The sequence below is a fragment of the Taurulus bubalis genome, assembly GCF_910589615.1.
Source record: "Taurulus bubalis genome assembly, chromosome: 3".
Classification (NCBI taxonomy): domain Eukaryota; kingdom Metazoa; phylum Chordata; class Actinopteri; order Perciformes; family Cottidae; genus Taurulus; species Taurulus bubalis.
In genome coordinates, this window is record NC_136591.1 from 41,260,823 (window position 1) to 41,273,678 (window position 12,856).

The 12,856-nt window shown below is 41.1% G+C and overlaps 1 protein-coding gene across 1 annotated transcript; it reads left to right on the top strand.

Annotated features, from left to right (window-relative positions):
• Window positions 1-2,516: 2,516 nt before the first annotated feature.
• Window positions 2,517-11,721, top strand: LOC306734505 (H-2 class II histocompatibility antigen, A-F beta chain-like; the record flags this gene model as incomplete). The annotated part of the gene is made up of 6 exons (XM_079215862.1): window positions 2,517-2,674; window positions 2,832-2,899; window positions 2,982-3,098; window positions 9,724-9,875; window positions 10,047-10,175; window positions 11,668-11,721. 6 exons carry the CDS (start codon window positions 2,517-2,519, stop codon window positions 11,719-11,721), a joined length of 678 nt encoding a protein of 225 aa, XP_079071988.1.
• Window positions 11,722-12,856: the final 1,135 nt, after the last annotated feature.

Consider the following 12,856-nt stretch of genomic DNA (forward strand, 5'->3'; position numbering starts at 1 on the left):
GAGAGAGAGATATATAGAGATATAGAGATAGAGAGAGATAGAGAGATAGAGATAGAGAGAGAGAGAGAGATATATATAGAGATATAGAGAGAGATAGAGAGAGAGAGAGATATAGAGATATAGAGAGAGAGAGATAGAGAGAGATATAGAGATAGAGAGATATATAGAGATATAGAGAGAGAGAGATATAGAGAGAGAGATATAGATAGAGATATAGAGATAGAGAGATAGAGAGGGATAGAGATAGAGATATAGACAGATTCAATTCAGTTTATTTTATAAAGCCCAACATCACAAATACAAGTTTGCCTCGGAGGGCTTTACAGTCTGCAACATGACATCCTGTCCCGGGACCTCACATCGGATCAGGAACAACTCCCCTCTTAGAACCTTTAAGAACATTGAGGAACCTCTGATCATATTCTAGAGCACTGGTTCTCAACTGGTCTGCTCCAGGACCCACCATCCCCCTGAATGACAAGCCGTGACCCAAACCGAGGAACATTCTCAACTTCTCAGATGTATTGAATGAAAAGATGGTGAGTTTGAACCTGAGGGAGTAGAGAACATGTATCCAACACAACAACAAGTTTAATGATGAACCAACACGAGCAGCTGGTGGGAACTGTTCCCTTTTACACTCAATTAGCTGCATTTTAAATTAAAAACTAAAAGTGCATCTTCAGGACACGAGGTATTACAACATACATAACTATTCAGAATCTTCAGCCATTTTTAAACACTCAACAGCTTTCATGCACAAACAAAAAGTACTTTAAAAAAGACTGAAATGATCTAACTTTAACTGAGAACACTCACTCACTGAATCTATGACCAACACTTTACTGTGGAACAAGTCACTGTCTGGAGGAGCAGCTTTTCCACTAATTCAAAATAAATTAAACAAAAAGTGGAATTCAAAAGGATTCATATATACAACATTATCTTCTCTTGTGATGACCTCATCAGTAAATACTGAAACACATTGTGCTTTAACTTTAAGCAGCACTCAATTCTCCTCCCGACCCCAGTTTGTTCCTGTCATGCAGCAGCGCCATCAGTTGTGAATTTATATTCAGGCTGTTTAATTTAATTATCCTAAAACCCAGAGTCTCCCCATATCAGGATGGTTTGACCCAACAACACGCTGCTGACAACATGGAGGACAAGTGCAAACAAGTTGAAACCAGAGCTGGCAAAAAACACACACTCCGCTGCATAAAAAAGTTCCTTCAAAATAAAACCACAGGATGAAAAAAAAAGAAAAAACAGAAATCTTTTTTTTCTTTTTTTTCTTCTTTGCCCAGGCAAAGGCCTGCGACCCACCAGTTGAGAACCACTGTTCTAGAGCCTCTGATAACATTCTTGACCCTCTAAAAAACCCTGAGAACCTCCAAGAACCGTTGATACAGAACTACTGACAACCACAGAGAACCTTTAAGAACCTCTGAGCACTGAGATTTTAGAATTTCTTAGAACCTTTAAGAACCTCTGATTACATCGTAGAACCTTTTAGAACCACATATAACCTTTAAGAATATTTTAGAACCTCTAATTACATTGTAGAACCTTTTAAAACCACCAAAAACCTTTAAGAACATTTTAGAACCTCTGATAATATTGTAGAACCTTTAAAACCTCTTAGAACCACTGAGAACCTTTAAAAACATTTTAGAACCTCTGATTACATTGTAGAACCGTGTAGAACCTTATAGAACCTTGTAGAACCTTGTAGAACCGTGTAGAACCTTGTAGAACCGTGTAGAACCGTGTAGAACCTTGTAGAACCGTGTAGAACCTTGTAGAACCTTGTAGAACCGTGTAGAACCTTATAGAACCTTGTAGAACCGTGTAGAACCTTGTAGAACCTTGTAGAACCGTGTAGAACCGTGTAGAACCTTGTAGAACCTTGTAGAACCGTGTAGAACCTACTGTGCCAGCAGGGTGTGGTTGTAGTTTCATGAATTTCCTCAAAGATGCATTATTGATGTCAAACTTATTTATCTATGAAACAACTGATACTACTGCTACTTGTACTGCAGGTGGTACTACTGATACTACTGCTACTTGTACTGCAGGTGGTACTACTGATACTACTGCTACTTGTACTGCAGGTGGTACTACTGATACTACTGATACTTGTACTGCAGGTGGTACTACTGATACTACTGCTACTTGTACTGCAGGTGGTACTACTGATGCTACTGATACTTGTACTGCAGGTGGTACTACTGATACTACTGATTGTTGTACTGCAGGTGGTACTACTGATATTACTGCTACTTGTACTGCAGGTGGTACTACTGCTACTACTGCTACTTGTACTGCAGGTGGTACTACTGATACTGCTGCTATTCTCTTAAGTACTCTTAGTACTAATGACAGGTATTTGTGAGTTCTGCCTAGTATAATTCCTAGTATCATCAGTACTCACCATCATTAGAATAATGTGTGTTCCAGCTCCGCCCCACGTCAGACTGCGCCCTGTGACGCCCCCTGGTGGTAAACATTCGTCCATGTTGGTCTGCAGTGTTTTTGACTTCTTCCCCCAGAAGATCAAGGTGAGCTGGACCAGAGACGGACGGCCAGAGACTTCTGGGGTCACTTCTACTGATGAGCTGGCAGACGGGGATTGGTACTACCAGGTCCACTCTCACCTGGAGTACACGCCCAGGTAAGTCCACCTCCACGTCCAGCTCCAGGTCCAAGTCCAGGTCCAGTTAGCTTCAGGTCCAGGCCCAGTTAGCTCCAGGTTTAGTTGGGTCCAGGTCCAGGACCAGTTCTATGAGTGAGTGTGTGAGAAACCCTGATGTGTTGTTGTGTGTCAGCAGGTCTGGAGAGAAGATCTCTTGTGTGGTGGAGCACTTCAGCCTCAGTAAACCTCTGGTTACCGACTGGGGTAACTACCTGTCTGTCTGCACACCTGTCTACCAGCCTCTTAGCTTGTCTCTCTGCTAACCGGTCTACCTGTCCGTCCTCAGACCCGTCCATGCCCGAGTCCGAGAGAAACAAGATCGCCATCGGAGCCTCAGGACTGGTCCTGGGTCTGACCTTATCTCTGGCTGGATTCATCTACTACCAGAGGACGGCCAGAGGAGGTCAGAACAGGGCACACGTTGGTTCTGTGGTGGTTTACTTTAGTCCAGACTCAGAGACCAGGTCCACCAGAGTCTGGAAGTAGTTCATCTACACCCTCTAAAACCCGTCTGGATTTGAGGCTCACCCGGTCCCCGTCTGTTCTTCTGTTTAAAACAGGTCGGATTCTGGTCCCCAATAACTGAGTCCACTGGTCCTGGTCCTGGTCAGATGGAAGGAAAAGCAGCAGCTGCTTCAACCCGCTTCATGCTTCCTGCTCTTCTCATTCTCATGATCTGGACTCCGATACTCGGCTGGTCTAACCCTGATGCAGGACAGTGCTGGATCAGGGTTAGTCTGGACTCTGGTGTATCACAGCTGCAAGTGAACTCTGCTTCCTCTACATGTGATTTGATGCTGTACTGTGTGAAATCAATATATACACAAACTGACTCAATAACTGCTTGAAACAGATATAATCCAGTTATTTGAATGATTTGGGGCTCGTAGGTTGTGCGATTGTTAGATTTATATATTTTTACTGGAGTGAAATGTCTTCTAACCACAATAAACAATCAGAAAACTCTGACTCTGGATTTATTGATTTTTTTGTATCTATTCTATACTGTTACTATTAATCAATGCAAAGTATCACAGCATGTTTAGCTGCTCATCTCCAATGAAGCAAAACCAGCAGCTGGCTAGCTTAGCTTAGCATAAAGACTGAAAACAGGGGGAAACAACTAGCATTGCTCCGTCAAACATAACACCGTCCACCAGCAGGGCTGCGTGATTCTGGTCCAAATAAGAACCAACATCTATCCACTCAGAGCTGAGGTCACCATGAATATTTATTTATTTATTAGAGCGCTGTCGTGTTCATGCGGACAGAAGGAGCATCATGATTGTTGAAGCACTGCTTTTCTTTTAAACAGACTAACTCTTAGTAACTGCTTGAAACCAGTGGTGTATTCAAGTACTGTATCTAAGTACAATTTTGAGGTACTTGTACTTTACTTGAGTATTTAAATGCACTACCACTGACTGCTGTAGCTCCTTTAAGATTTTACATTAAAAACTAAAACTAAACATTTCATGTGATTTACTTTTTAATTCCCATAGAGACCAAACTATCCAATATGTCACTAAAAATCAAATATAAAAAATAAAAAAGAGATGTTTCTTATTCTCTTCCATTAATCATCTCATGACCCCTCAGATTTATCTGGTAGCCCTTTGGAGGGTCCCAACCCCAAGGTTGGGAACCTCATGACTAAAGCACATAACTTCAGCAGCTCCAGTGACCACAACCTGTGCATTGATCCATCATGTTAACTATCTAATATATAAATATAACAACACGGGGACACCGCTCATACAGACATCTTCACATTCAAAGAGCTTTATAGATCTTCCTCACAAACACACCTGACATGATATATAGGAGCAAGGGGTTCTTTAACTCTTCCGGGTCCGGCCACAGCTCATCATCTCCACCATATAATAATACATTTGGTTTTAGACATTTATTTACATGTGTCTACCATGTTATTCATATATTCCACTGCCTTTGTGAACCTAAGACCTTTGGTAAACCAATTTCAAGCACCAAAACAGTTCGTCCACATGAGTAAAGTTATGTTTTCACAAGAGATATGAAGAATTTCCAAAATCAGGATTACATTTTTTCAGCTTTAGGGCTATATTATCTCTTTACACGTTTGCCTTAGGACAATGGTGCCTCATTATGTAGAGAGCTGAGATTGTTCTGCAATTTTAGATGTAAAACACATGGGTATCTATCATAAGCAAGTGCCTTTAAAAGGTAGCTCAGAGGAGGAGCCAGAGGAGGAACCAGAGGAGGAGCTAGAGGAGGAACCAGAGGAGGAGCCAGAGGAGGAACCAGAGGAAGAACCAGAGGAAGAACCAGAGGAGGAGCTAGAGGAGGAACCAGAGGAGGAGCTAGAGGAGGAGCTAGAGGAGGAACCAGAGGAGGAACCTGAGGAGGAGCTAGAGGAGGAACCAGAGGAGAAGCTAGAGGAGGAACCAGAGGAGGAGCTAGAGGAGGAACCAGAGGAGGAGCTAGAGGAGGAACCAGAGGAGGAACCAGAGGAGGAGCCAAGGGAGGACAGCTTCATCATATCACTGTCAAGACAGACTAAAGGCTGAGAAACCAGAGGGAACCAAACACTGATGAATCAGGACAACATAAAGCAGGAATAACAATGATATGATGAAGTCTGACTGAGACAGTGGAATGTACTTCGTAGGTATAGCTGAGTACGGTGTATGAGACCAGCCTGTCGGTCAGAGTTAATCCTTTTCATAGGCAATTCACCACCTCAACATTAATGGGGGCATTCTTTTAGAATAGAGGCTGCTACTTTGAGAAACCAAGGCATCTCCACTACCTTCCAATAATCCCAGAAACAATGGGAACATTACACCACTACCAGTTATATGCATCACTTACCTTATTTATTGGCATGTCATTTCAATGGTCAGAGGTCATGGGATGGCATTATCTCATTCATGTTAAATATTCGGCTTCTATTGTTGTAGGATTGTCTCTCATCGCGGTAATATGCCCTTACATTCATGTCTGTTTGACTCACACTACTCTCTGGTCTAAATTGATCGTTTCTCTTTTCCTGGTCTAACGGGACCATTTTCCATTTCCCAAAAAGAAAAGAAGGTCTGAGTTTCCCAATTTCCCATTTTCCAGTCAGAAGATGACACGGTCAGGATTCTGAGCAAACCCGGTCTAGAGTTGTGCTGCGGTCTATGTGACCCAAACTATTTGGTTCTCCGGTCTAACTTGACCCCAACCGTGTAACTGACCCAGTGTCGGAGATGTGTGTTTTCATGTGTTGTCGCTTGTGACACTGGATGTGATGTCTAAAAAAATAAAACACTGTTTCAAATAATACAAGACGTACACTCGCACGCAGGTCATTTTGACCCCAGGACAACGGGAGGCATGTATACATAGCAGTGGCGGGCCGTCAGGGCCTGCTAAGCCTTCTCTGGTGGCCTAACAGAATCCCAAAGTTATAGCTATTTTATAATTTAATTGTTTTTCACAAATACACTACATGTATTATAATATTTTGTCCTTATTTTGTCATTGCACAGCTCATGTCTTCATCTGTTCCTCTGCTTCAGGCCTCTGGTATGCCTCAGCTTGGGAGCTGCTTAACAGCATCTTATCCAATCACATTTCACCTCTCTTTATCTAGAAGAGTAGCCTAGTTAAAATACATGAACTGACTCTTAGATACTGCAGGGATAACCCCCAAGTAAAGAAAAAGATTCAGTTATGGTACTGTGTGTATAATAACTCTTGTTGAAATAAAATGTATACTCTAAAATAAGAGTGTAGAACTCTACTCAATGGGGATTCCCGTTTAATGGAAAACAATAACTTACAGGTTTTTCGAGATGAAGAAGGTAACACCGAGGCCGTTGACCAGAGAACACAATCCAGCACGATCCTGCATCGTTTCCAGATCCAGACAAATGTAAGTAATCGTTTGGGTTGCACTGCGTGTAAAACGATTCATCTTCCTTTCCGATTAGAGGAAACAGTTCGGTGGAGACGTGGCTCAATGAAATAGGTAGGCTACGGGGGAAAACCGAACGAATGGGGTTTTTAACATCCGAATTGTAATTGAATTGTAATTGAATTGTAATTGAATTGTAATCGAAAGCAAACTGAGAAGGAAACCTCAGGGTTCTAAAACGGGCCCTCCTTACACTGCTGGCGTAAGGAGTAGGCGCTCCCACTAAGTTCTGTCCAAGTCAGTCTTGGCCTACGATCGAGGTCCTCTGATCCGTGAGCAGAGACGAAGATTCACACAAATATTTTCTGACCTCATCACGACACACTCTCCTAGTCAGAATAAGAGGAAGGGTACACCCTCTTCGTTATAAGAGGAACTTGATTATTTTACTGGTCCCTCCTGAGCCGATCGTACGTACACTCATCTGCAAAACAAGTTAGCACACACACACACTCAGCATTAACATTACATATTGCCTCATGGTTATTAAATCACAATACACAAATGCCAAATCAACTCTTAGGTTATACAAATTGTTTTATATCCGCTCTGTGTTTCTTGGCCTGATCATACAGTCCAGTATTTATGCCTTTCACTCAGCGCAGCTCTTCTGGGTTCTCAACTCTCCTTGACACCGGGAGCTGCTACTGCAGAACCTGTGTTGGTCGTTAATAAATCCTTTGATCCATCTGTAAAAAACCTGCATGTAATCTTTGTACAACTAGTCTGAATGGTGTTTGATGCTTTTATCTCATAGAAAGTCTCACAATAACAAACAAACATGAGTATTACATCATCAAAAGAGCATTAAAATAAAACACACTGACCAGAAACACAGTACATGATGATCAGAGAGCTGCAGTCAAACCAGCCCAGTTGCTCGGAGCTTATTTAGATAGACTGTTGACTCTCATGCTAAAGCCTAAGCTCTCTACCTCCTTCTGCTTAATGGGTCGTGGCTATCTGGATCATGGACCATGCATAGTACTCATTATATGAATAATTTCTGTCACATTCATTGAATGTGCTGTAACTCTGTTACGTTATTCATTCTGGTCACATGACATCTATTGCTTCTGTCCATCCGGGGAGAGGGATCCTCCTCTGTTGCTCTCCCTCTGGTTTCTTCCCCTTTTTTTCCCTGTGAAAGGGTTTTTACTATCTTTTTGGAGGAGTTTTTCCTGATCCGATGTGAGGTCCCGGGACAGGATGTACAGATTGTAAAGCCCTCCGAGGCAAACTTGTATTTGTGATGTTGGGCTATACAAAATAAACTGAATTGAATTGAAAAATCCTCCTCACCCTGAAGTAAAACACACAAGATGCACATTTTAGACTAATATTAGTTTGTCAGCTTCCTGACTTTCCCTGAGGGAAACTGAGAAAACCCCAGTAGTTTGTGAATGTGGCCCCTGGAGTCAGGAATAGAACAACTGCATCAAGATGAGCTATAATGATAAGAACTGTAATGATAAGAACTATAATGATAAGAACTGTAATGATAAGAGCTGTAATGATAAGAACTATAATGAGGGATGGGCTGTGGGTCCATAGTGTCCAGCTGGTGAATCCCTAACAGATCTTTTTGGGAGACATTTTGCAACATTTTCCCATAACTTTTTATTCTTGATATATTTTATTTGCCTTTTTGATTTCATAGTTGCTTAAAGAGAACGAGCATGTTTGCTTCACCACTCTGAGTGATGGACACTTGTTGTAAATGATGCCGATAGAAAAAGGAAGTCTAGAGCAGGAAACAGCAACACCTCGCCTTCAAAGTAAAGGTTGGCTGTAGGCTGCAGCGGTCAATGTGATGAGCTAAACTAAATAATAATAAATAAACGTCCTAATTAATGGGTATAAGTCATAAGTTCTTTTGCACACGTTGGAGATGAAACAACAAAGAGAGAGAGGAGGCAGAACCAGCCCGGGGGATTTCATGAGAAGACATAAGCTAAACACGTTGACTGTTATTGTGTTCTTGATGCGTACTTGACTTTACAACCACTGTGTCATGGCTTCAGGGGTTTGAAGGTCTGCACAATGTTTGACTGCCTTAGGCTGCATCCAATACCTTTTCATTTTAAACCGGCCTGCTCGATACTTAAGATCTTCCTCAATATTTCCCACATGGAACAAACTCATTTACTGGAGAAAAAAAACGTATGAAGCGTACAAGGCGTCAGGTCTTGCTCTATTTCTCTCTCACGTCACATTTACTTAAACATGAAATAATCAAGGCTGTTGTTTGATTTCTTCTGGCGGAGACAGAATCAGGGAAGGACACATCATGACTACGACCTGGTCATCGTTTTCTAAGGTCTCTGTCTGTCCACACTACAACTACTTTACTTCCATGTCTTCTTTCAGACTTAAAAAATACACCCAGAACACATATTTAGCTGCATATGTTTGACTACTTTTGCTATTTGCTACTATCTAAGCTACCATTACATAATGCCTCATTTGCATATTAAACATAACATTTCATAAAACTTGTAATGCAATAAATCCTCCTCTTAATGTCAGTGATGAAGTGGAGAAGTTTCATGGTGATATCTATGAGTTGCTTTTTTGACCCTATTCACCTGTAGAGTCTTCAGAATGTGTGTAATGTAACTAAACATCCATTTTCATCCACTTAGTCCGGGGTCGGGTCGCGGATGCTTCATATTATAATGTTGTAACTGAATAAAGGTGGATTCAGGCATGGCTGTGAAAGGTATTTAAACAGAGCTTCAGTATGAGATGCAACGAGGGAGAAGACACTTGTGGTGAGTCCTCTTTGTCTCTTGGTGGAGGTTTTAGAGAACAGAAAGAACTTTAATCTGATCTGTGGGTTAGAAAACTGGTAATAACTGAAGTGTCTTGTTGTAATGGGGTTGAACGGTGTGGCATTTCCAGGTGATATTCCAGTCGTAGAGTTCTGAGAGTCAGTGAATCCTGAGCCATGCGTCCTGCTGTGGTGACTGCCGTCCTTCTTCTGGTGGTGCTGCTGTCCATGTCGGCCTCTGCAGCATGTACTATTTCTACAAAGACACCAGGAACACTAAACTAACAGCACTTCTTTCTTTCTGTGAAACAGGGAATCCTGGAGAAATGTGTCGGACCAAATATTCGGCCACACCATGTATTCGGCACTTTGGTAAAGGCTGGTACCAGACCAGTACCAAAAAGAACGGTGGAATCAGCTGTGTAAAGGTGTTCCACGAGTATGTGGTTTATAAAGATGCAGAGGTGAGGAAAACAAACACACCAGACTACAGACAGTACATTTGAAGTCATCCTGTTCACACTTCCTCACTTCATTAGAAGAAGTGTATAATTTTGGCATTTTGAAAGTAATAAAAAATCTTATTGGCAATTTCTCACATTAAAAGCTTGAATTCATATTTATTTTGATTACAGAAATCCTGTCGGAAGTACGAACGTGGACATCTGGTATCAATGACCAGCCTTGATGAGCTGAATCAAGTGGTGTGTGCCATGTACAGGGCCACGCCCAAAAAAGCTCATTACTGGATCGGACTGTTTCGGGTAAGAAGTGAAAGTTTACAAACATCCTACGGAGCTGTTTACTACGTACTGTGTACTTCTACCTCAGAGTAGCATGTAGCACTGCAGTAACCTGGCTGACATGCTAATGTTATGTTGCAGATTCAATTTGACTCGATTTGAGCAATTAAAACTGTATGGATAATAACTACTATTAATAGTTTTTTGCAGGACTTATATATATAGTTCACTGCACTGTTGTATTTATTATGCTGTTTTATGCATTTTACAATAACTAATATACTAACATACAACACTGAAAACCAAAACCTGCCACCCAGAATTTTTTTTAATTACATGGCGTGAAATGCAAAAAAACCCATAATGTAATAGAAACAGGTCTGTGCTGTTGCACTCGTGTCGTAGTGATAAAGGAAATATAGTATTGATAAATATTATTCTGCGTACTTTGACTTATTAAAGTCCAGTGATTTAGTATCCAGGAGACGACTCCAATGCAGAGACATAGGAGTCACACTGGAGCGTACACCGGCTGACCAGTGGGTTGTTAGTCTGGTCCTAATTATGATGAGATGAAGAACACAGACCGTATGAATGCTAGTGCAGTCGTCATCCTCAGGTGATCCTTTGTTTGTTTTTCATTTTAGAAAGGCAAGGGATTTGCTTGGACCGATCGGTCCGCCAACAGAAGCTTCAAACATTTCGCTCGTGGGCAGCCGAACTCTTGGTGGTCAGAGCATTGCGTTGAGATGAACTACTGGAGTAAGTAAACTACAGACTCAGGAGGAGAGGTTATAACTTCATAGAGATGAACGTAGACTTCTGAACCTCAAGAAAAGACACGCTCATGCCCCCTGGTGGAGGATTATTAAAGGAGCTCAAGAAAACAGTCCAGATGAGCATGAAGGAAGGAGCTGCATTTAGACCTCACTGAACCTCTTCATGTCACAGTATATATATATACACATATATATATATATATATATATATATATATATATATATATATATATATACAGAGTATTTAATGTCTGTATGTCTGCAACAAAGCAGGCGTCACTAATAGGAGGACCGCGGTCGGGATCCGGTCCTAGACCGTTGTATCTGAACCCTGAACCCAACGTTCATTGAGAATTATCACATTTTGATGGAGCTTCTATTTCAACCGGCGCAGCTTTTCCAGCCTTCAGGGCCAAGAAACACACGAGCAACTACATGCATGTAAATCATCTCACGGGACGCTACTCAGATAACCAAATATGTATTCTGATCAACTTCCTACTCAAGTGAGATTTACACACAGGACAGAGTAGTCTGAGAATCCTCAACCTGAAGAGAGGGTTTAAGTGAAGGACGAGGCATATCAGGAGCATGCATTATTATAGTATAATGCAGTAAGTACACACATCCAGAGCAAGTTCACACTGTAAAGACAACATGACAATAAGACACTTCAGTACCACAAACCCTGAATACCCATTAATCACATGACTGTCCTGTCTTCTGTTTTCCAGGCTGGGGACGCTGGAACATCTGAGGAGTTACAGGAAGAGGCCCTATGTGTGTGAAGTGTATTTCTGGAAACTCTGAATTTTTTTAAACTTCTGGGCATGAAGAGCTGCAGTTGGACTCGTCTTCTTCAATGTAACCACTGAAAGCTTTCACATTTACTGCAATAAATATCCAGCATCATAAAGACGTGTTGATGGTTCCTGTGTCTTCTGTTTGTATTCAGCTGTATGACTTCATGTCAGGGCATCAGGAGAAAACACAGCTTCATCATCTCAATAACACAGACTGAAGGCTGAGAAACCAGAGGGAACCAAACACTGATGAATCAGGACAACATGAATGACATGGTGAAGTCTGACTTTGAGTGGATTATTTTGAAGACAGTAAAAGCTTTATTGATCCAGCAGAAATAGCAAATGCAAAAACACAATATTATGTTATTGTGCCAGCATGACTTCGGTCAACTCAACGGGAAGCCTTTCTGCCAGGATTAAGAAGAGTTCATGCTGAAACATAAGAGAAGTTATGTTTAGTGCTTTAACACTTAATGGCTGAAGGAGGAGAACTGGAGAGGAAATGATCTAGTGACGTGTGGAACGAGAATAAAAGTGGTTTCCGTCTTGTGCAAACATCCTGCTGCTGTTTTAATGAAGTGAAGCATAGGCGCAAGGTAAACCCTCGGATACATAACTATGTGATGGCTCTGGTCGATGTGAACCACATGACTGTCCGTTAATGAGGCAGCGTCCTGTCATGCGCATATTCATTTAAACATCATCAGACGGCTCTGAAGGCCTAGGCCCAAAATGCGCTGTCCGCCATGATACATACGTATACACAGTTCTACTAAACTAGGTACTAGTACAACTACACTTCATATTTTTTGTATACTATGACTTGAATGTTTAAGTGCAATATTTGTATGACAAGTAAAAAATGTTTTAATGACAAACCAACAAAGAACATCTTCCTGCCAACCCACAATGATTATTTATCTTTATTTAAAAAAAACAATTTAAAGTGTTAAGAAAAACTAAATCACTTACTTTTAAAAATGACCTTTAACTGAATGAAATTAACTTTTTTTTTAATAATTACATTAAAATATATTTTTAAAGCGTTATTAGACATCATTTACATACAGTAATAACAAAGAAATGTTGATACTTTTAATTAACTGTCAATTTTCTC